At 39.6% G+C, this 23,231-nt stretch overlaps 1 protein-coding gene across 4 annotated transcripts in view; it reads right to left on the bottom strand.

Annotated features, from left to right (window-relative positions):
- schip1 (schwannomin interacting protein 1) overlaps positions 1-23,231 on the bottom strand; it is a 393,923-nt gene that overhangs the window by 1,251 nt on the left and 369,441 nt on the right. For all 4 annotated transcript variants that reach the window (XM_067449919.1, XM_067449920.1, XM_067449922.1 and 1 more), the window contains 3 exons: positions 22,216-22,413; positions 2,500-2,623; positions 2,324-2,417 (listed from right to left, as the gene is read on the bottom strand). In XM_067449919.1, coding sequence (XP_067306020.1) covers positions 2,324-2,417; positions 2,500-2,623; positions 22,216-22,413 — 416 coding nt within the window. The remainder of the gene's footprint in view (positions 1-2,323; positions 2,418-2,499; positions 2,624-22,215; positions 22,414-23,231) is intronic.

Raw genomic sequence — 23,231 nt, 5'->3', positions numbered from 1 at the left:
AAAGTATTCGGCCCCCTTGAACTTTGCGATCTTTTGCCACATTTCAGGCTTCAAACATAATGATATGAAACTGTAATTTTTTGTGAAGAATCAACAACAAGTGGGACACAATCATGAAGTGGAATGACATTTATTGGATATTTCAAACTTTTTTAACAAATCAAAAACTGAAAAATTGGGCGTGTAAAATGATCCGGCCCCTTTACTTTCAGTGCAGCAAACTCTCTCCAGAAGTTCAGTGAGGATCTCTGAATGATCCGATGTTGACCTAAAGGACTAATGATGATAAAGAGAATCCACCTGTGTGTGATCAAGTCTCCGTATAAATGCACCTGCACTGTGATAGGCTCAGAGGTCCGTTTAAAGCGCAGAGAGCATCATGAAGAACAAGGAACACACCAGGCAGGTCCGAGATACGGTTGTGGAGAAGTTTAAAGCCGGATTTGGATACAAAAAGATTTCCGAAGCTTTAAACATCCCAAGGAGCACTGTGCAAGCGATAATATTGAACTTTTAGGAGTATCAGACCACTGCAAATCTACCAAGACCTGGCCGTCCCTCTAAACTTTCAGCTCATATGAAGAGAAGACGGATCAGAGATCAGCCAAGAGGCCCATGATCCCTCTGGAGGAACTGCAGAGATCTACAGCTGAGGTGGCAGACTCTGTCCATAGCACAACAATCAGTCGGATACTGCACACATCTGGCCTTCTGGAAGAGTGGCAAGAAGAAAGACATTTCTTAAAGATATCCATAAAAAGTGTCGTTTAAAGTTTGCCACAAGCCCCCTGGGAGACACACCAAACATGTGGAAGAAGGTGCTCTGGTCAGATGAAACCAAAACTGAACTTTTTGGCAACCATGCAAAACGTTCTGTTTGGCGTAAAAGCACCACAGCTCATCACCCTGAACACACACCATCCCCACTGTCAGACATGGTGGCGGCAGCATCATGGTGTGGGGCTGCTTTTCTTCAGCAGGGACAGGGAAGATGGTTAAAATTGATGGGAAGATGGATGGAGCCAAATACAGGACCATTCTGGAAGAACACCTGATGGAGTCTGCAAAAGACCTGAGACTGGGATGGAGATTTGTCTTCCAACAAGACAATGATCCAAAACATAAAGCAAAATCTACAATGGGATGGTTCAGAAATAACCATATCCAGGTGTTAGAATGGCCAAGTCAAAGTCCAGACCTGAATCCAGTCGAGAATCTGTGGAAAGAACTGAAAACTGCTGTTCACAAACGCTCTCCATCCAACCTCACTGAGCTCCAGCTGTTCTGCAGGAGGAACGGGCAAACATTTCAGTCTCTCGATGTGCAAAACTGATAGAGACAGACCCCGAGAGACTTACAGCTGTAATCGCAGCAAAAGATGGCGCTGCAAAGGGTTAACTTAACACGGACAATTTTCCAGTTTTTGATTTGTTAAAAAAGTTTGAAATATCCAATAAATTTCGTTCCACTTCATGATTGTGTCCCAATTGTTGTTGATTCTTCACAAAAAATTAGTTTCATATCATGCTTGAAGCCTGAAATGTGGCAAAAGGTCGCAAAGTTCAAGGGGGCCGAATCCTTTCACAAGGCACTGTATATTTATAGTTAACTGTAATAACTCTGTGGGCTTGTGTTCAGGAATATAAAGGGCTATTTGAGTCACACTTTATGTTAATTGGCCTTAACTAATATATGCTAAACCATATATTTATACCTATAAGGCCACATTTAGCGATCTGACCTCATGGACTGAAGCTCATGAGCAGAACTCGTCCTTCACAGAAGCACTACTGAAACTTTTACACAATTACTTTTCTAAGAATAAAAAAGTGCACTTCCTACAGTTTCAGTCAGACTCTCAGGCCCTGTCTACAGCTGAGTGTCAGATGTGTTTTGGTGGATCGGATCACAAGTACAAGGGAGACTTTTAACTTAAGAAAGATTTTCTCACCCCTTTGGCAGATTATTTATCTTATTTTAAGCAAAAACTCTCTTCATTTTGAGATATTTTTGCCCAAAACAAGACAATTCCTTTTGCTTGCTTACTAAACATTTCTTAATGTAAGACTTTTTATATATTTTTACTAGAAACAAGACAAAAATACTAAGAAAGAAAAGCATTTTTTTGCAGTGAAAAAAAGCAAGATTATGCGGTCAAAAGTGTTTTCCTCTACCTCTGGAGGTGGATGAAAGGGGACAAGCTCAAAAAGTTTAACGCCTGTATTTAGCATCGTCCACCTGTGATCCAAAACACTTCTAATGCCAGCTGTAAACAGGGCTTCAGAGACTGCTGATTGGTTGGTTTAAGGCATGGGCGGGTCACCTGGTCAAGTCCTCGATGTCCACTAACATGGCGTCCTGCTCCATGTGCAGCTCGTCCCGCATCAGCAGCAGCTGCACCAGCTCCTCATTCAGACCTGCACAACCAACCCTCCGTCAGACAGCACACACACATATCACCATACACTGCAGGAAGAGAGGGAGAAGTGTGTGTCGTACCCTCGATCTGTGAGTGCAGGTCATTGACGATGACCTGGAGCTGTCCGTGTGTCATGTCTCTGAGGTCAGTGGGCTTCAGACTCCTCTTCATCAGACACTCACTGATGTGGGGCATGTGAGGAAGCTGCAAACACACACATACACACACACACACGCACGCACGCACACACACACACACAAACACACACACAATGAATACAAGGGTGCAAACCAAGAAACTTTGCCCATTAAAGGGTGAGTTCAATCAAAAATGAAGATTAGCCCATGATTTACTCGCCCTCAAGTCATCCTAGGTGTGTATGCCATTCTGCTTTCAGACGAACACAATCAGAGTTATATTAAAAAATGTCCTCGCTCTTCAAACTTTATAATGACAGTGAATGGCTATTTCTGTTTTGAAGATCATAAAAGTGCATCTACCTATCTATCTATCTATCTATCTATCTATCTATCTATCTATCTATCTATCTATCTATCTATCTATCTATCTATCTGTCTGTCTGTCTGTCTGTCTGTCTGTCTGTCTGTCTGTCTGTCTGTCTGTCTGTCTGTCTGTCTGTCTGTCTGTCTGTCTATCTATCTCTCTATCTATCTATCTATCTATCTATCTATCTATCTATCTATCTATCTCTCTATCTATCTGTCTGTCTGTCTGTCTGTCTGTCTGTCTGTCTGTCTGTCTGTCTGTCTGTCTGTCTATCTATCTATCATAAAAGTGCATCTATCATCATAAAACTCGTTATATAAAAATCCACTTTTATGATGATAGATGCACTTTTATGATGGACAGATGCACTTTTATGATGGACAGATGCACTTTTATGATGAACAGATGCACTTTTATGATGAACAAATGCACTTTTATGATGGACGGATGCACTTTTATAATGGACAGATGCACTTTTATGATGAACAAATGCACTTTTATGATGGACGGATGCACTTTTATAATGGACAGATGCACTTTTATGATGGACAGATGCACTTTTATGATGGACAGATGCACTTTTTTGATAGATAGATGCACTTTTATGAAAGACAGATGCACTGAGGACATTATTTAACACCAGATAACTTTGAATGAGCGTCGTATACAGGCAATGGTTCCTGGAAGAGTGTTTGTTCATCCGAGCGTTAGCTGTGTTTCGCTGGACCGATCAGGAGCAGGTATAGCTGATGTGAGACCCTGGACCACATATAAAAGAAGCTTTCCATTGATTGTTAGGACAACATATGGCCGAGATACAACTATTTGAAATAATAGTACTTTTTTGATATATTTACGGTAGTACATTTACAAAATATATTCATGGAACATGATCTTTACTTTACTTCATATCCCTAATGATTTTGAGCCATCCAGTGTATAGTTGGGTATTCCCACAGATCTACCGGTGAGACGCAGGACAGGGTCACATATGAAGGTCAGTTTGACTTTAGCCTCATGATGACACCACTGCTTCCAGAGAATCCCTCAGTTTCTCCCTGATCATCATGTCAGAGGACACGAAGGATACTCAATAAAATAAGCATTAACAGCAGATCACTTCACAGAAACTAAAAAACAGGTTTTTTTACATTACAAATACTAGTATCACACTTGGTAATTCTTCAGCAGCTTCAGGTAAAACACCCATCTGAAGTTCCCATGAGGACTCGCTTCATTCTGACACAGTTTTACTTTCACTTGCTTATGCTTTCTCCCGCTAAAAATGTTTTTCCCCATTAAAGACGAGATAAGGAGCTGGGCCGCTCAAAGGTCGATTAATGGCAGGAGAATGTGACGTCAGCTGGAATCAGAGTAACGTGTTCATGTTTGATCGATCCCGCAATGATCCAGACACCGAGAGATGAAAGCAGGAGTCACTATTAGAAGAGCCGGCTTGATGCAAGCTGGAAAAACTCATTAAAAACCTCTGATTTCTTTTTCACATGTGGTTTGACGTGTGTTCGGTTTTAGAAAGACTGCAGAAACGATCATTTCAGGCTTACTCTCATAGGCAGCAAACTGGAAGGCAGCCTATTTCTGTTCATTAATATTCAGATATATTATGGATATTGCACTGAAAAAACTATTTTACGATACTGTTCAGATTTTTTATAAGAACACACGTCAGTTAAGAAAGCCCAAAATAACATTTAACGCTTAATTGTTCAGTTTACTTAAATAATCCAACACGACACTTGACTCGATCCATTTGAGTTGAGCGGACATACATGATTTTAAAATAGCATTATAGAAACTAGGAACAGGATTTCCCCTTCCCATCATGCTTTGCACGGGACTGGATAGGGAGAGTAAGTGTTGAAATCAAATGTTATTTTATGCATTTTCATCATGTTTAATGATCTTTAATGTTTGTGTTTAAAAGACTTTCTGGTACACTAGTGTGTTTGTGGCAAAGTGAAGAGCCTGTGTTTGGGATGAGGACCTGCTAACAACAATTACATTTGTTTTAATAGTAAAAAGAAAAACTGCTACTCTGGCCATGCCATGTGTAATGTCTAGTTTTTTTGATTGTTCTAGTCATATTTCTGTTTGCCATGTGCTCCCCTTGTCATGTGTTTAATGTTGTCATGTTCTCATTGGTTCATTGTGCACAGCTCTTCTTTGTCATTAAGTCTGGCCCTGCGTCCCCATTCCCATACTATCCATACTAAACAGTATTCGAAAATAGAATTAGTATATCGCAAATCATAGTATGCTGAAAAGAGCGGTGATTTGTACTCGAGACTCGGACTCGGACTCGAGAACATATTTTATCTTTTATGATGGATAGATAGATAGATAGATAGATAGATAGATAGATAGATAGATAGATAGATAGATAGATAGGTAGGTAGGTAGGTAGGTAGGTAGGTAGGTAGGTAGGTAGGTAGGTAGGTAGATAGATAGATAGATAGATAGATAGATAGATAGATAGATAGATAGATAGATAGATAGATAGATAGATAGATAGATAGATAGATAGATAGATAGATAGATAGATAGATAGATAGATAGATAGATAGATAGATAGATAGACTCGGACTCGACCCTCTCTGAACTCGGACTCGACTCTCTCTGAACTCGGACTCAAAACTCAGACTCAACTCGGACTCGACCCTCTCCGAAACTCGGACTCAACTCGGACTCGACCCTCTCTGAACTCGGACTCAAAACTCGGACTCAACTCGGACTCGACCCTCTCTGAACTCGGACTCAAAACTCGGACTCAACTCGGACTCGACCCTCTCTGAACTCGGACTCAAAACTCGGACTCAACTCGGACTCGACCCTCTCTGAACTCGGACTCAAAACTCGGACTCAACTCGGACTCGACCCTCTCTGAACTCGGACTCAAAACTCGGATTCAACTCGGACTCGACCCTCTCTGAACTCGGACTCAACTCGGACTCGACCCTCTCTGAACTCGGACTCAACTTGGACTCGACCCTCTCTGAACTCGGACTCAACTCGGACTCGACCCTCTCTGAACTCGGACTCAACTTGGACTCGACCCTCTCTGAACTCGGACTCAACTCGGACTTGACCCTCTCTGAACTCGGACTCAAAACTCGGACTCAACTCGGACTCGACCCTCTCTGAACTCGGACTCAAAACTCGGACTCAACTTGGACTCGACCCTCTCTGAACTCGAACTCAAAACTCGGACTCAACTCGGACTCGACCCTCTCTGAACTCGGACTAAACTCGGATTCGACCCACTCTGAACTCGGACTCAACTTGGACTCGACCCTCTCTGAACTCGGACTGAACTCGGACTCAACTTGGACTCGACCCTCTCCGAACTCGGACTCAACTCGGACTCAACCCTCTCTGAACTCGGACTCAAAACTCGGACTCAACTCGGACTCGACCCTCTCTGAACTCGGACTCAAAACTCGGACTCAACTCAGACTCGACCCTCTCTGAACTCGGACTCAACTCGGACTCAACTTGGACTCGACCCTCTCTGAACTCGGACTCAACTCGGACTCGACCCTCTCTGAACTCGGACTCAACTCGGACTCGACCCTCTCTGAACTCGGACTCAAAACTCGGACTCAACTCAGACTCGACCCTCTCTGAACTCGGACTCAACTTGGACTCGACCCTCTCTGAACTCGGACTCAACTCGGACTCGACCCTCTCTGAACTCGGACTCAACTCGGACTCGACCCTCTCTGAACTCGGACTCAACTTGGACTCGACCCTCTCTGAACTCGGACTCAACTCGGACTCAACTTGTACTCGACCCTCTCTGAACTCGGACTCAACTCGGACTCAACCCTCTCTGAACTCGTACTCAACTTGGACTCGACCCTCTCTGAACTCGGACTCAACTCGGACTCAACTTGGACTCGACCCTCTCTGAACTCGGACTCAACTCGGACTCAACCCTCTCTGAACTCGGACTCAACTCGGACTGGACCCTCTCTGAACTCGGACTCAACTCGGACTCGACCCTCTCTGAACTCGGACTCAACTCGGACTCTACCCTCTCTGAACTCGGACTCAACTCGGACTGGACCCTCTCTGAACTCGGACTCAACTCGGACTCGACCCTCTCTGAACTCGGACTCAACTCGGACTCTACTCTCTTTGAACTCGGACTCAACTCGGACTCGAATGAGCTAGTCTCAACTACAACACTGGAAAAGAGTATGCCAAAGATACCCCGATGGTTTACTATTTCTGGTCAGAATCTGAAGTGTGGATCGACAGACTCTAACGGCTGATATTACCCACAACCAATTGCGACGAATTGGATGAAGATTCGATTAGAACTACATATGTGGATAAAAAGTGTTAAAAAAAATACAAACATGACAGATGTGTGAGTCCGGCGGTTAAGTAGAGAGGTTTAGATAAAGGGGTTTGAGTGACCAACTATCAGTGTTTAGCTTTTTTATGACAAAAATATATTTATTCAGTGCTGTCCACATTATATTTCACCTGTGTGGTGAAAACTTGTGAGAGAGCATTAAGGACCATTTTCACACATGAATCGGCAGCTCTGAGTCCAGACCTTACATTCATTGAAAGTCTTTGGGATGTGCTGGAAGTGTATAAGTAGGTGAATTGTGATGCAGCATTAGTGTGTAATTAAGCCCTCGTGGTATAAATATGTGTTTAATGCTGCAAAACACGCTCAATGTTACACTCTCTGTCATTGCTATCCAGAATAAAAGAGGACATCCCAATCGAGTGAAGGGGTTTGTGGAAACTATGCTTCCTAATTATTGTAATCCAACATTTGCTTCGCATTTCAGGATGAAACGAAAAAAAGATTTCAGGTGAAGGATAATCTACTCACCTCCGTGATATGATAGATATGATCTATATGACCTTATTATTTTATTGTGCAGTGCAAAACATGCTTTTCTTTATTAGTATTTTTGTCTTGTTTCTAGTCAAAATATCTAAATATTCTTACATTAAGAAACATTTACTAGACAGGTAAAAATCATTGTCTTGTTTTGGGGAAAATAACTCAAAATGAAGAGAGTGTTTGCTTAAAATAAGAAAAATATTCTGCCAATGGGGTGAGAAAAATAATCTAGTTTTCTTTTTGAAATGGCAGATTATTTATCTTATTTTAACCACAAACTCTCTTAATTTGGAGTATTTTTTCCCAAAACAAGACAGTTACTTTTGCTCGTCTAGTAAATACTTCTTGTTTTAAGAATTTTTAGATGTTTGGACTAGAAACAAGACAAAAATACTAAGTAAGAAGAGCATTTTTGTGAGTATGGATTGTATTGATTTAGTGAGTCCTTATTGCTGATCACTGTTGTGCTGTGATATTGTAATATTTACAATTATACAGTATAAGCAGAGGAGTATAGAAAAGTTTATGAAAGTGTCACTCCACAATACAATAGTAAAATATCTAAATATGTATTGTATATTATGTCTCTTTAACACCGCGTGGTTTATATACATGTTTCTGCTGATTGGGCTGACATATTGGACACACCCAACAAAAGAAAACGCATCTCAAACCCCGGTGTGCACCGGAAACCGTAGCTAAAAGCTGGGCACCGGTTTGAGCATCTTTGCCTGGCTTTGTTATACGTAACGCTTGCCATCAGTGGTCACCTGTTACAGAACGGGTGAAACTAAACCATCTCCTAGAAGAGCCTTTACAGAGCTAAGTTTTTGTAAAAGTGTTCTTGTTAGATAGCATTTGATAATTGGATAATTGAGCTTGAATGTTAACCTGATTAAATAACCATACACTGTAAACCCTAATGCTCAAAATAATTAATTGGATTGAGTAGAGCCAACTTAAATTAAACAAATCAGTTCAATCAAACAAACTTTCATGAGTATTTACAACTTTCTCTTCCTTTTGAGTTCTCAAAACCAACATATTTAAGTAATCTGAACGGTTTCTTTGGTTTTTGAACTTGTTTCTTTTAGTTTAGACAAACCTAAATTTATCTGAAACTTGGCTATTACAATTTAGTGTTATATAATGTGTTTTTGTGCAAGGTTGTTAAGTGGGAGATTTAGTAGTGTTTAATGTATTGTTGTGCTACTTTAGAAGAGGTTCTGTAATGTTTGGTTGTTTTGTAGGGTTTCCATCATGTGACGAGTGGAGCATGAGTTTAGTTTGAGAACAGATTTACACTGCCCAGCCAAATAAAAGTTTGGATTTAAATAGGTAAATGCTTAAGGGTCAATGAGTGGATCCTTACTTCAGTGATTCTTATGTCTCTAGCATGTTATATGTTTGGCAACAGTTCTTCAAACCCTTATTGATGGAGTGTGTGGCTTTTCATTTCTTAAACAAATGTAGGAAGACACATCATGACAATATTCCAGGATGTCCAGATTCATCAGACTAGGAAAAAATGGTTGTGAGGAGCATTAAGGACCATTTTCACACATGAATCGGCACCTCTGAGCCAGGCCTTACATTCATTGAAAGTCTTTGGGATGTGCTGGAGGAGACTTTACAAAGCGCTGGACTCTTGACCTGGACCAAAATCACAGCATTTATTTTCATCAAAAGGTGCATCAATTTTTGGTCCAGATCTTGTGTAAAGTCTCCTCCAGCACATCCCAAAGACTTTCAATGAATGTAAGGTAAAATAATAATAATAATTATGTTGCTGTCCTCATTCAGTAATTGCTTTGCTTATGCTATCAAACCATTGTGTAACCAATCAGCAAAATAGCATTTATTGAATTGGCTAGTTAAAACTACCCAAGTTTCCACTACATTTAAAAAATAATAATGAGGGGTTCCGGTTTTACGTCAGCCATGTGAGGTCGCATAAGTCGGAAGCTCCGCAAACCGCGCTTTATATTTTGATTTAATACTTGACACAGCGTTATTACAGTGAGTTCTAACGATGTCTTCAAAAGCCCAAAGACAAAAGAAGGCCGATTCAGCTATTGCCGGCAGCTCATCTTTGGAAACATCCAAGAGTGATGAACTTTCCTCGCCTGACAGTGCTGATATTATGGCTGCCATAAGTAGACTTGAAAGCGGAATCCACGCAAAATTCGACGCGCACACGGCTGAAATTCGAGGCGAAATTTCCCTGGTACGCGAAGAAATGCACAACACATTTTCATCTCTGAAAGAAGACATCAAAACACAGAACGAGCGCTTAACAAGCCTAGAGACCGCTACCTCAGAATGGACGACCAGTCTTCAATCGCTCGAGCCTACTGTCGTTTCTCTTCAGAAAGAGATCGCTTCGCTGCAAGCTAAGTGCATTGATTTAGAGTGTCGTTCCCGCAGATCCAATCTTCGCTTAGTGGGAATTCCGGAAGGTTTGGAGGGACCACAACCAACGAAGTTCGTGGCTGATGCCCTGGCGGAGATATTTGGTCTATCTGAACCTCCACTACTTGCTCGCGCTCATCGCACACTTGCTCCGAAACCTTTAGAGGGTGGCCGTCCGCGAGCCTTCGTGATTTGCTTCCATCGCTACGATGTAAAGGAGGATATTTGGCGAAAGGCGACCCGCAGTGGGCAGCTTAAGTTCAGAGATAAAACTGTGTTCATATTCCCGGACTTCCCACCTGAGATTGCCAAGAAACGGGCTGCGTACTATGAGGTGAAACGTCTACTGAGGTCCATGCCAGATGTTAAGTACGGTCTAAAAGGTCTCACCGGCTTCAGAATCACAAAGAACGGCGCTGAACAAATGTTTGACACTCCAGCCGCAGCAATGGATTTTGTGAAAAAGCATTTATTGCCTGTGTGAATTGGTGCAACGTACTGGAAGTTGTGTTTCATTTTCTATGGTTCGTCTACTATTGAAAGCTCTTCATTCATTTAGGGGGTATAATCTTTAGAATATATTAGTATTATTATTATTTACTAAAATATCATTTCTTTATTGTATTCGCTGTAGCCTATCATTATTCGTTTGTGGAGATGCGTCCGAGGTGAGTCACAATATCTCGCACGCACATTAGGGTGTTTCCTCAGGGGAGCGTACACTCGAGTTGGGGGAGTGTTAGCTTAAGTCAAGAGCGCGTGGTGGGGCGTTGTAGTGAGGGTGGGGGGCTGGTTTTCGCGCTTGGGTTCGTGTTGTGTGTTAACGTGTTCGCAATCTTTTTGTCCATCTCAAGAGCACAATATTGGGCCAAGGATATTTTCATGTTTTTCTGTATGTGCTATTCCTTGTATAACTATTTGGGTTTCGTAAATACATATTTGGTCTTTCTCCTTTTTTTTCCTTCTTTTTTCTCCTCACTCACCTTAAATGTTGGGCGGTAGGACTAATGAGGATGGGTTGGTGAGATGGGTTAGCTGGAACTGTAAAGGTTTGAATAATCCAGTTAAACGTAATAAGATTTTGATTCATCTTAGAAAACTTAAAGCCAGTTTTGCATTTCTTCAAGAAACTCACCTCTGTACTTCTGACCATTTTAGACTGAAAAAAGACTGGGTGGGTCAAGTTTATCATTCACATTTCCAGTTCAAGTCTAGGGGCTGTGCCATTCTTGTACATAAATCTATTCCATTTGTCATGTCACAAGTAATTGCAGACCATAAGGGCAGATATGTCGTTGTAATGGGAACTTTATTCTCAACCCCCCTAATTCTTGCTAATGTTTATGCTCCTAATTACGACGATGCTAATTTCATCTCCTCTTTTTTGGCATGTATACCCGACCTTCATTCTCACTCATTAATCCTTGGCGGAGATTTTAATTGTGTTATGTGTCCACAACTTGATAGGTCCTCAAAAAAAGTTGTATCTCTTTCAAAATGTGCGGGGATTATTCAATCTTTTCTGCATAACTATGGTGTTTGTGATGCATTTCGCTTCTTAAACCCTTCCACAAAGAAATATTGATTTTTTTCTCACGTACATCAGTCATACTCACGAATCGATTATTTCTTCCTAGATAACAAACTTCTTCCTCACCTGCAGGATTGCTCGTATGAAAGCATAGTAATATCTGATCACGCACCAGCTGTTCTGAAACTGAACTTTCCGAAAGCACCTCCGAAGAAGCACCAATGGTCCTTTAACCCTTGTCTATTACATGACAAAGAATTTGTAAATTTGATCTCCTCAAATATATCTTCTTTTCTTGAACTTGATAGTACTCAGGGTATGGCTTATTCTACAATTTGGGAGACCTTAAAATGCTATCTGCGTGGCCTAATAATTTCATATTCATCTTATAAAAATAGAGAGCGAAAGAGACAGCTAGAGGAATTATCTAGTTCAATAACAACTATTGACTCTCAGTATTCACTTAATCCCTCTCCAAACCTATATAAAGAACGTCAGATTCTGCAAACAAAATATAATTTGTTAACAGCTGAAGAGGCTGAGAATTTACTTTTACGAGCTCAACATAGGGTCTATGAGTTTGGTGACAAGACAGGTAAATTATTAGCTTATCATATTCGTAAATCGCAGACGTCACGCTTAATACCCCAACTCAAGTTACCATCAGGAACTATCACTACTGATTATGAAGAAATTAATTCTCAATTTAAACAATACTATATAAATTTGTACACCTCTGAATCTCCTCGTGATGCATCATTAATGAATACCTTTTTAGATAAATTAAATTTCCCTACTATAGAAAAGACTCTGTGTGATTGTTTAGATGCAGATATTCAAATTGAAGAAGTAGCGGATGCAATTGTTTCCTTGAAAACAGACAAGGCTCCGGGTCCTGATGGTTTCCCATCTGACTTTTACAAGGTATTCTCTAAATTGTTATGCCCTGTGTTGCTTTTGGTTTTTCAAGAGAGTCTTCAAAGTTCTAAGTTACCCCCAACCTTCTATCAAGCCACCATTTCATTAATTCTTAAGAAAGATAAACCCCCCTAGATTGTTGCTCGTATCGTCCCATTTCACTTTTAAATTGTGACTACAAGATACTAGCTAAAATATTATCTATACGGCTTGAAAAAACTCTTCATAAAGTAATTTCACCTGATCAAACCGGTTTTGTTAGAAACAGACACTCTTTTTTTAATATTAGGCGTCTTCTTGATGTTTTGTATTCACCTCATTCTAATAGTGCTGAGGTTGTGGTCTCACTAGATGCTGAAAAAGCATTTGACCGAATCGAGTGGGACTATCTTATAAATGTTTTGGAGAGGTTTGGATTTGGTTTAAAATTCATTTCTTGGATAAGACTTCTTTATGCCACTCCCAAAGCATCTGTACGCTCAAACAATATTGTCTCAGATTCTTTTCCACTGTGTCGGGGCACAAGGCAAGGTTGTCCCCTTTCCCCCCTCCTATTTGCTATTGCCATTGAACCCCGGGCAATTGCATTGCGTGCTGACTCGGAGGTGCACGGTATTTTTCGTGCTGGTCTAGAACAGAAGGTTTCTTTATATGCTGATGATCTTATTTTATTTATATCCAATCCCCTAACCTCAATCCCTCAAGTGCTTTTAATATTGGATTCATTTAGTACTTTTTCAGGTTATAAACTGAATTTATCCAAGAGCGAATTATTCCCTGTTAATTCTGCTGCCTTAAGTATCTCATATTCAAATTTCCAATTTAGAGTTGTTAATAACAAATTTAGGTACTTAGGTGTTCAAGTGACGCGTAAACACACTGACTTGTTTAAAACAAATTTTAGTCCTTTAATTGATTTGACAAAATCATTGTTTTTATCATGGAAACCCCTTCCTCTCTCACTGATAGGAAGGGTAAATGCAGTTAAGATGAACATTCTTCCCAAATTTTTATATTTGTTTCAATGTTTGCCCATATTTATTCCCAAGTCATTTTTTTCCTGTCTGGAAAAGACTATCTCCTCATTCATTTGGAATAACAAGCCAAGGCGAATTACTGTAAAACACCTTGTTAAGCCAAAGGAGGTGGGAGGTTTAGCTTTGCCTAACTTTCAAACGTACTACTGGGCAGCTAACTTTAGAAACTTACTGTACTGGTTACAACATGATTTACAATTGTCTAAGCCGCTCTGGGTGCAAATAGAGGCTGTAGGTTGTTCCCCAGTCACACTGACATCTTTGCTCTGTTCCTCTATTCCTCCTGCCCATAATATCCTGATTAAGAATTCAGTTGTTAAGCATTCTCTGAGGATTTGGACTCAGTTTCGCAGAGTTCTAGAGCTTAAAGATCTTTCCTCAGCGGCACCCATTGCCAGTAACGTTTCCTTTGCACCCTCACTTTTCGATGGAGCTTTCAATATTTGGAAATCACAAGGTCTAGTTACAATTGATCAGCTATACATAGATAATGTTTTTGCTTCTTTTGACCAACTTAAAAACAAATTTTCTTTGTCAAATTCACATTTATTCCGGTATTTTCAAGTTCGAAGCTTTGCTCGTAAACATCTTCCAGAGTTCCCCTCCGCCCCTCCTAGTGGTATATTGGAATGTATTTTAGACCAACATAAATGTATAAAGGGTGCCATTTCAAAGATTTATAGTATAATAAATAAAAATCTAACCCCATCTGGTAGGTCATTGAAATCTCTTTGGGAGGAGGACTTGGGTATTACATTAGAAGATGAAACCTGGGACACTATCCTTAAAAGGATACATTCTTCTTCAATTAATTCTAGACATAGACTTATTCAGTTTAAGGTAGTGCATCGTATTCACTGGTCTAGGGTGCAACTCAACAAGATATTTCCTGACGTAGACCCCACCTGTCCACGCTGTGTTGTGGAGCCAGCCACTTTGTTTCACTCTTTTTGGTCCTGTCCTAAGCTATTAAGGTTTTGGGGACAAATATTTAGTTGTTTCTCAGACATTTTTACCACAGCAATTGACCCCAACCCGTTGATAGCTTTATTTGGGGTTCTTCCGGAGGGTATCAAACTGACAGCCTTAGAGATGGATAATATTGCACTTTGCACACTGCTAGCTAGACGACTTATTCTAATCAACTGGAAACTGCCATCTCCTCCAACCTACCGTCAGTGGGTTTTTGACCTACTTTTTGCCCTCAAACTTGAAAAAATTAAATTCGGAGTGAGAATGAAGCCGATCTTTTCTTAAGATCTTGGAGCCCATTTTTAGATTACTTTAAGGAGAAAGAATCTGGGTAAAGGTTGTTTTTTTTGTTGTTGTTGCTTTCAGATGTCTATATACATACAGTATATAATAGTGATTATACTTTCATTTATATGTGAGCCTTTATTATGCATGTTTTATGGAGTAATTCTACACACAACTCTGCAACAATTTGATGTATATACTGTGCCTTGAGATGTATATGTGCTTTTCTTTAATAATAATAAAAAATAAAATAATAATTGAGATTACATGGTAATTTAGTGGTATGGTAAGTTAAATGTATAAATTAGCTTACTCACATATTCAGGTTAAGAAGCAATTAAAATGCATGAGTACAAAATACAAATTTTTGCTTAAACCTTACATTGCTTAACTGAAACTTACATTGCTTAACTGAAACTTACATTGCTTAAATGTAACTGATTACCAATTTGTTTATTTTTTTGTTGAGTTTTGGCAACTTATTCAGGTATACAGTCCATTTGAACATTTTAAATGGACTGAAAACCCCCCAGTGATAATTAATGGCAATGTAAGACAGAACACTTGAAGTAATCTGAATAATGACACTATTGTCCTCAGTAGAGCTGAAATCAATTTGGTCTCATTACTGATGGATTTGGCAACATTAATTTCCCTTTAGTTATTTCCCTTTTCATTACCGTGACACTGCTTTGCGACATAGACTTAGACAAACCAAAAGTGGTTGAAGAGCTTCTCTCAAAAGCTTCAGTAGAGGTGTGTGCGAGGGCATATTTCATATGATAAAATCAGGTTCTCCTGCTGTCTTTGGGCCTTTGGTTCTGGCATGAACATGAAGCTGTTAGATGAAGCTCCATTTAGGCTAGAGTATAATATGCACATATGATGCTGATGATGAAATTTACATTCGAATTTACACTTAACACTTCCTTTCACAAAAATCATTTTTTGAGGGTAAGCAAAAATGTGCCATTTTTGTGTGTGTCCCTTTAAATGCAAATTAACTACTGCTCCCCACCCCTTTCAGGAAGAGGGCGGAGCTTTAGGAGCTCATGTTAGCAGCTCCGATTACCTCACACAGATTATTATAGATTATTTACACTGAATAATCTATAATGATAATCTATAAACTGTTGTGAGATGAGTCAGAGAATATCTGCTGATGAAGAGAGAACAGGGATAGTTTAGTTTAATTATGGTTATAATATCTGCTGATGAAGAGAGAACAGGGATAGTTTAGTTTAATTGCGGTTATAATATCTGCTGATGAAGAGAGAACAGGGATAGTTTAGTTTAATTACAGTTATAATATCTGCAGATGAAGAGAGAACAGGGATAGTTTAGTTTAATTACGGTTATAATATCTGCTGATGAAGAGAGAACAGGGATAGTTTAGTTTAATTACGGTTATAATATCTGCTGATGAAGAGAGAACAGGGATAGTTTAGTTTAATTACGGTTATAATATCTGCTGATGAAGAGAGAACAGGGATAGTTTAGTTTAATTACGGTTATAATATCTGCTGATGAAGAGAGAACAGGGATAGTTCAGTTTAATTACGGTTATAATATCTGCCGATGAAGAGAGAACAGGGATAGTTTAGTTTAATTACGGTTATAATATCTGCCGATGAAGAGAGAACAGGGATAGTTTAGTTTAATTACGGTTATAATATCAGCCGATGACGAGAGAACAGGGATAGTTTAGTTTAATTACGGTTATAATATCTGCTGATGAAGAGAGAACAGGGATAGTTTAGTTTAATTACGGTTATAATATCTGCTGATGAAGAGAGAACAGGGATAGTTTAGTTTAATTACGGTTATAATATCTGCTGATGAAGAGAGAACAGGGATAGTTTAGTTTAATTACGGTTATAATATCTGCCGATGAAGAGAGAACAGGGATAGTTTAGTTTAATTACGGTTATAATATCTGCTGATGAAGAGTGAACAGGGATAGTTTAGTTTAATTACGGTTATAATATCTGCTGATGAAGAGAGAACAGGGATAGTTTAGTTTAATTACGGTTATAATATCTGCTGATGAAGAGAGAACAGGGATAGTTTAGTTTAATTACGGTTATAATATCTGCTGATGAAGAGGGAACAGGGATAGTTTAGTTTAATTACGGTTATAATATCTGCTGATGAAGAGAGAACAGGGATAGTTTAGTTTAATTACGGTTATAATATCTGCTGATGAAGAGAGAACAGGGATAGTTTAGTTTAATTACGGTTATAATATCTGCTGATGAAGAGAGAACAGGGATAGTTTAGTTTAATTACGGTTATAATATCTGCTGATGAAGAGAGAACAGGGATAGTTTAGTTTAATTACGGTTATAATATCTGCTGATGAAGAGAGAACAGGGATAGTTTAGTTTAATTACGGTTATAATATCTGCTGATGAAGAGAGAACAGGGATAGTTTAGTTTAATTACGGTTATAATATCTGCTGATGAAGAGGGAACAGGGATAGTTTAGTTTAATTACGGTTATAATATCTGCTGATGAAGAGAGAACAGGGATAGTTTAGTTTAATTACGGTTATAATATCTGCTGATGAAGAGAGAACAGGGATAGTTTAGTTTAATTACGGTTATAATATCTGCTGATGAAGAGAGAACAGGGATAGTTTTGTTTAATTACGGTTATAATATCTGCCGATGAGGAGAGAACAGGGATAGTTTAGTTTAATTACGGTTATAATATCTGCTGATGAAGAGAGAACAGGGATAGTTCAGTTTAATTACGGTTATAATATCTGCTGATGAAGAGAGAACAGGGATAGTTTAGTTTAATTACGGTTATAATATCTGCTGATGAAGAGAGAACAGGGATAGTTTAGTTTAATTACGGTTATAATATCTGCTGATGAAGAGAGAACAGGGATAGTTTAGTTTAATTACGGTTATAACTTCTGTTGTCATCTCGCTTTATGACATGCTATTGCGTTTGTGTTCATACTGTATCAATAAATGTGAAAGATGGACGACAGCTTGAGCGACTCCCAAATGTGCTCGACTACAGCAACTCTTCCTCTTCTCCACATGTTCCCGGGTGGGGTTATGCAAATTAGGGTTAGTGATGTCACTGCCCCGTGAAGAAGCTCGTTATAGTCTCTACCAGCCGTTTCACGAGTTCACACTTACATATAATTTATAGAGAGCAAATTTAAATGCGTATTTGGTGTGCTGTCCGGGGGGAGGGCTTCGAGCTCGGACTTTCGACATGAACCCAGAGTACCCCCCCTGTATGTAAGTAGTGATTTGGAACTAAAAAGAGCAAAATGTGGAGGGATGCTGATAAACTGTCAACAAAATGGAGGTAAGAAAGCTGCGTATATATACACCTCTTTTGTTGATTAGCTGAGTACTCTCCACCTGTGTCAATTATCTGAACGAGCTCCTCCCGAACCTTGTTAAATAAAAACAGCATTGTAGTTGTAGTTCTTAAAAAGGGATTTCTGTAAAAGAAAATATCTCCCTCCGCTTTGAACTGTGAGCGTCGTAACTTTGCAGATGTTGATTATGCTCAAACAGCGACACTACACACTCACTAAAGTTAAACAAGTGCAACACTGGCTGGAGTGACATATTGATGGTTTCTCCTACACGACGAGCTGATGCCAGTGTGTGTTTAAGTGTGTTTTGTGATGAGTTTGAGATGATCTAATCATGGGCTGTCCCATTGCCAGGACCTGTGGGGAGAAACAGCATCACAAGCGCCACTTTAAGAGTGTTTCGAAGGAATTTACACAGCCAGAGGTCAGATTTGTTCTTACCAGGGGTGTAGCACCAAATATTGGGTCCTGGTCATAGAATCAAGGGGTTGGCCCTTAACAACTATGTAATTTAGTCATGTTAATATTATGGATTAACAATATATATTTGTGGCGCCCTCTCCTCGCCAAGCGCCGTTACTCAGTTGCACTATTAGCCTGTCTGACACCCCTGGTTCTTACTACCAATATAACATGTGCAGCCACAGAGTTGCTGAGGTGTGTGAGAGAACAGCAGGAGAACTCATGAGCCATGCAGTTTCACTGTGTCTCTCTGTGGGCGGCATCAGTGTGGCTGAACGGCAGTCAGTAGCGCTGTGATTCAAGCCGTTTGCTCGCATTTCCCGTGCTCCGCGATGGAGAAATCCCCCCTCCAGCAGTAAGAAGCTGCTTTGAGCTCATCAAGAGGAAGTGCATGGCCAGTTTTTGCAAAAAGCTGCTTCCTTCTCTGCAGTCATAGTTTCAGTTTAGTAGGTGACAGACGTAGAGCTTGTACATGGGCAAAAGTGGAGGCGTTTTTGACGAATGACCTTCAAGAAGTCACTGACTGTCACACAGTAGAGTCTGTGTCACTATTACTGTTTTGATTGTAAGTCTATAAAACCTGACCAGTACACGTCACCTAAAGCATGTCATAATAATATTCCCTCTGTGTACTTCTCATCTGACACCACGGACTACCCATCCAACCCAAAAACCTTTCAAATGTGACGGATCGCACAGGTTTATAAACGGGAAATGTCATGATCTATTAATATCCTGCACTGTACTCCACACTGTATATGCATAATGATGGCTAGAATTTATTAATCTGACATGAATTTCACACTTACTGTGTCAAGATTGAAATAATGTTGGGCTTTCTGCTTTTCAATGTGAAAAAGAAGTACTTTATCATGCTTAATTTAAGTCTGACCGTGAAGCTTTTTTATTCAACTGAAGTCGGACTTAAGTTTATCTTTATATGCCATTTCATAATTACTTGTATTTTCTTTTAAATAGGGCCTATGGTTAAAGTGTACTGATTCATTTATGATAAACAAAAAATACTTAATGTCATTTCAGAAGCTTTGGTAACACTTTATTTTAAGGTGATGTAGTCACACGTCACTACATGTACTTACCATAGTAATAACAGTAAATTATGCCAAACCCTATTATAAGTACATGTAGTTAATTACTTATTTGACTAAGTACAATTTAACTAAGTCACCTTGACCTAAAGACTTACACTTTATTTTAAGGTGTCATTGTTACAGTGTAATTATATATTTAAGTACTGAGTAATATTAGTTAACTATGTGTACTTATAATAGGGTTTGGTTTAGGGTTAGCTGCAGGTAATTTCGCATAATTTATAAGTACATGTAACATATGTAACAAGGACACTGTAAAATAAAGTGTTACCAAATAAAATGGAACTGAAACTTTTATATCATACATTTAAATATTTGTCATTACACACTGTAATATTGAAGTTGCATTTTAGTACATTTAAAATACATCAACTTTAATAACACATTACAGTTAAATCATAATCAAGTATGTGCTTTAGTATGTTAGTCAACACACCAAACTACATGCACTTTTTGAAAGCATGACAAAAGGTTATTAAAACATAATGTATGCTAAAAGTAAAACTTGACATTTTAAATTACAATGTTGACTTTCAAGTGTGTAACGAATACTACATATATTATCTGCAACTCTGTAAACCTGAATAAGTTGGCAAAACTCAAACAAATTAAATTGGATAAAATGTTTTAAGTTAATACATTTAAAGTGTAAGTAATCAGAACTTGCAGGTTTTATGTTGTACTCTTTATGTTGTGCCCTTAACTTGAAATATTTGAGTTAGCTAATTCATACATTTAACTCTTTTTTTCAATACCAGAGGAAACAAATTCATAAAACTCACATCAAATGTGACTTAAAATGTGTCATTTTTGAGAACTCAAAAGAAAAAGAAAGTTCTAAATACTCATGTAAGTTCATTTGATGGAACTCATTTGTTTAATTTGAGCTGTCTCTACTGGGCGTTATGGTTTTACATTGTATGTTCACTCACCTAAAGGATTATTAGGAACACACACTAATACTGTGTTTGACCGCCTTTCGCCTTCAGAACTTCCTTAATTCTACGTGGCATTGATTCAACAAGCTGCTGAAAGCATTCTTTAGAAATGTTGGCCAATACTGATAGGATAGAGAGAGCACACACAGAAATGTGACACAGTTTCACTGTCTGGTGCTGCGGTCATGGAAAGTTAAAGAAAAGGCTCTGTTCCCACAGGTCTCCTCCGTCTGATGTCACTCTCTCTCACAGCAGCCCAAGATGAAGACAGAGACCACACACACACACACACACACACACACACACACACACACACACACACACACACACACACACACACACACACACACACACACACACACACACACACACACACACACACACACACACACACACACACACACACACGAGGAGAACACATCCTGGATGGCACCCTGTACCCGAGACTCGCTGTGTGACTGAAACTAGCAGCACACTTCTTCAAACACACGTAATATGCTGTAATAGTCACGAAACGTGAGAGCAGAAGATCTGCTGAGGGGAATATCAACTGAAACTCTTCCTACTCTTATTATTTTAGGCTTTTGTATTTATAGGTTTGGGGTCAGTACCTGTTTTTTGTTTTTTTGTTTTTTTGGTAACACTTTAGTATAGGGAACACATATTCACTATTAACTCTGCCTTTTGCCTCAATAAACTCCTAATACTGGATGCTCTTCCCTTTTCACACCATTCTTTGTAAACTCTAGAAATGGTTGTGTGTGGAAATCCCAGTAACTGAGCAGATTGGGAAATACTCAGACCGGCCCGTCTGGCACCAACAACCATGCCACGCTCAAAACGGCTTAAATCCCCTTTCTTTCTCATTCTGACATTCAGTCTGGAGTTCAGGAGATTGTCTTGACCAGGACCACACCCCTAAATGCATTGAAGAACTGCCATGTGATTGGCTGATTAGATAATTGCATTAATGAGAAATTGAACGTGTTCCTAATAATCCTTTAGGTGAGTGTAAACATCTTATTATACCTATAAAACATGCTTGTAGCAAATAAGCCCTCTTGTTTTCCAGAGTTAGTCAGGATAAATTATTATGCTGACTGAGAATTTGCCATTGAAAAAGCTTTATTTGCTCTGAATATTGGAGAAATGGCAGGCTGTTTGACACTTTCTTTTCCCAGCTGCACTAGCTCACACACACACACACACACACACACACACACACACACACACACACACACACACACACACACACACACACAACACACACACACTCGCTCTGTGCTACGCTCGAGTTCCTGTCTGTAAACCGCTGTGGTCAAAGGGACGAGGCTTGTCCATGAACGCATGTGACATGTGAAACGTGATGTGAGAGAGCTGCACGCACCAGGTCTGCCACAGGGGACTTCTTACGGTTCTGCTTCTCCACCTCCACCTGCATCTTGGCCATGGGTTTGGCCATCGCGAGCGCCAGCTTGGCCTCGGCCTGCAGCTTCTTCTGCCGGCTCAGGAAGTCCATGTCCTCCAGAGACTCAGAGTCGTCCTCCGTGGTGTCTCTGTCCGAGTAGGACGAACTCTGCTTGCTCTGAGGACGGATGAACAGAAGACAAATGATCAGAGACACTTCCCTAGTCAGAGTGATTTAACTCTGCATTATGTCCTATTGTAATACAATAGAGTTTTATCAGCATAACAAATGAAGTTGAGTTGAAATGGCATTTACATTTAATCATTTAGCAGACGCTTTTTATCCAAAGTGAGGAGAGCAATAGAAACAATCAAAGCACAGAATTATCAATACAAATGTGTGTGTGTGTGTGTGTGTGTGTGTGTGTGTGTGTGTGAGAGAGAGAGTGTACTTGTTCAACTATGTTAATCTGTCTCTTTTTTCCACTTTCAGACACTTCTGTCTATGGGCGGGTAAATGTAAGTGCTTTTTCAGATCTTTCCATCTAATGGACAAAATAATCTCACACAATTTACACATGAACACACCCGGAGACGACAAAACACAGAGCGCATCTGCTTTAGTTTCTTCTGACAAACTTCTTCTGAAAAGACCGGCCGAACGCTGTGAGTGTGTGTTAGAGTCAGGAATGAAGAGAGATCATTGTGCTTTGAACGTTGCTAATCTTCAGAAGAGATTTAAACTTTATCGTCTGGAAACCCAAGTTTGGTTTGGCTAGCATTCATCCCATAATGTTTAGGTCAGGTGGAGGAGAGTTGCAGATCTTTTAGAAGCGTTTTGAGTGCATTTGATGACGTGTGGAAAGTGGTCAAGCTCAAATCGTTTCAGACCCGGTTTACACCTGTATTTAGAGTTATTCTGATCCGATCGGCCAAAGCGCATATTAATGAGAGCCCTTTAAAGGCCTGTTTAAGAGTCAAGACTTGTTTTTAGGG

The sequence above is a fragment of the Pseudorasbora parva genome, chromosome 8 (genome assembly GCF_024679245.1).
Source record: "Pseudorasbora parva isolate DD20220531a chromosome 8, ASM2467924v1, whole genome shotgun sequence".
NCBI lineage: Eukaryota > Metazoa > Chordata > Actinopteri > Cypriniformes > Gobionidae > Pseudorasbora > Pseudorasbora parva.
The sequence above is the reverse complement of the archived record's forward strand: the minus strand, read 5'-3'. Positions and strand labels throughout refer to the sequence as shown.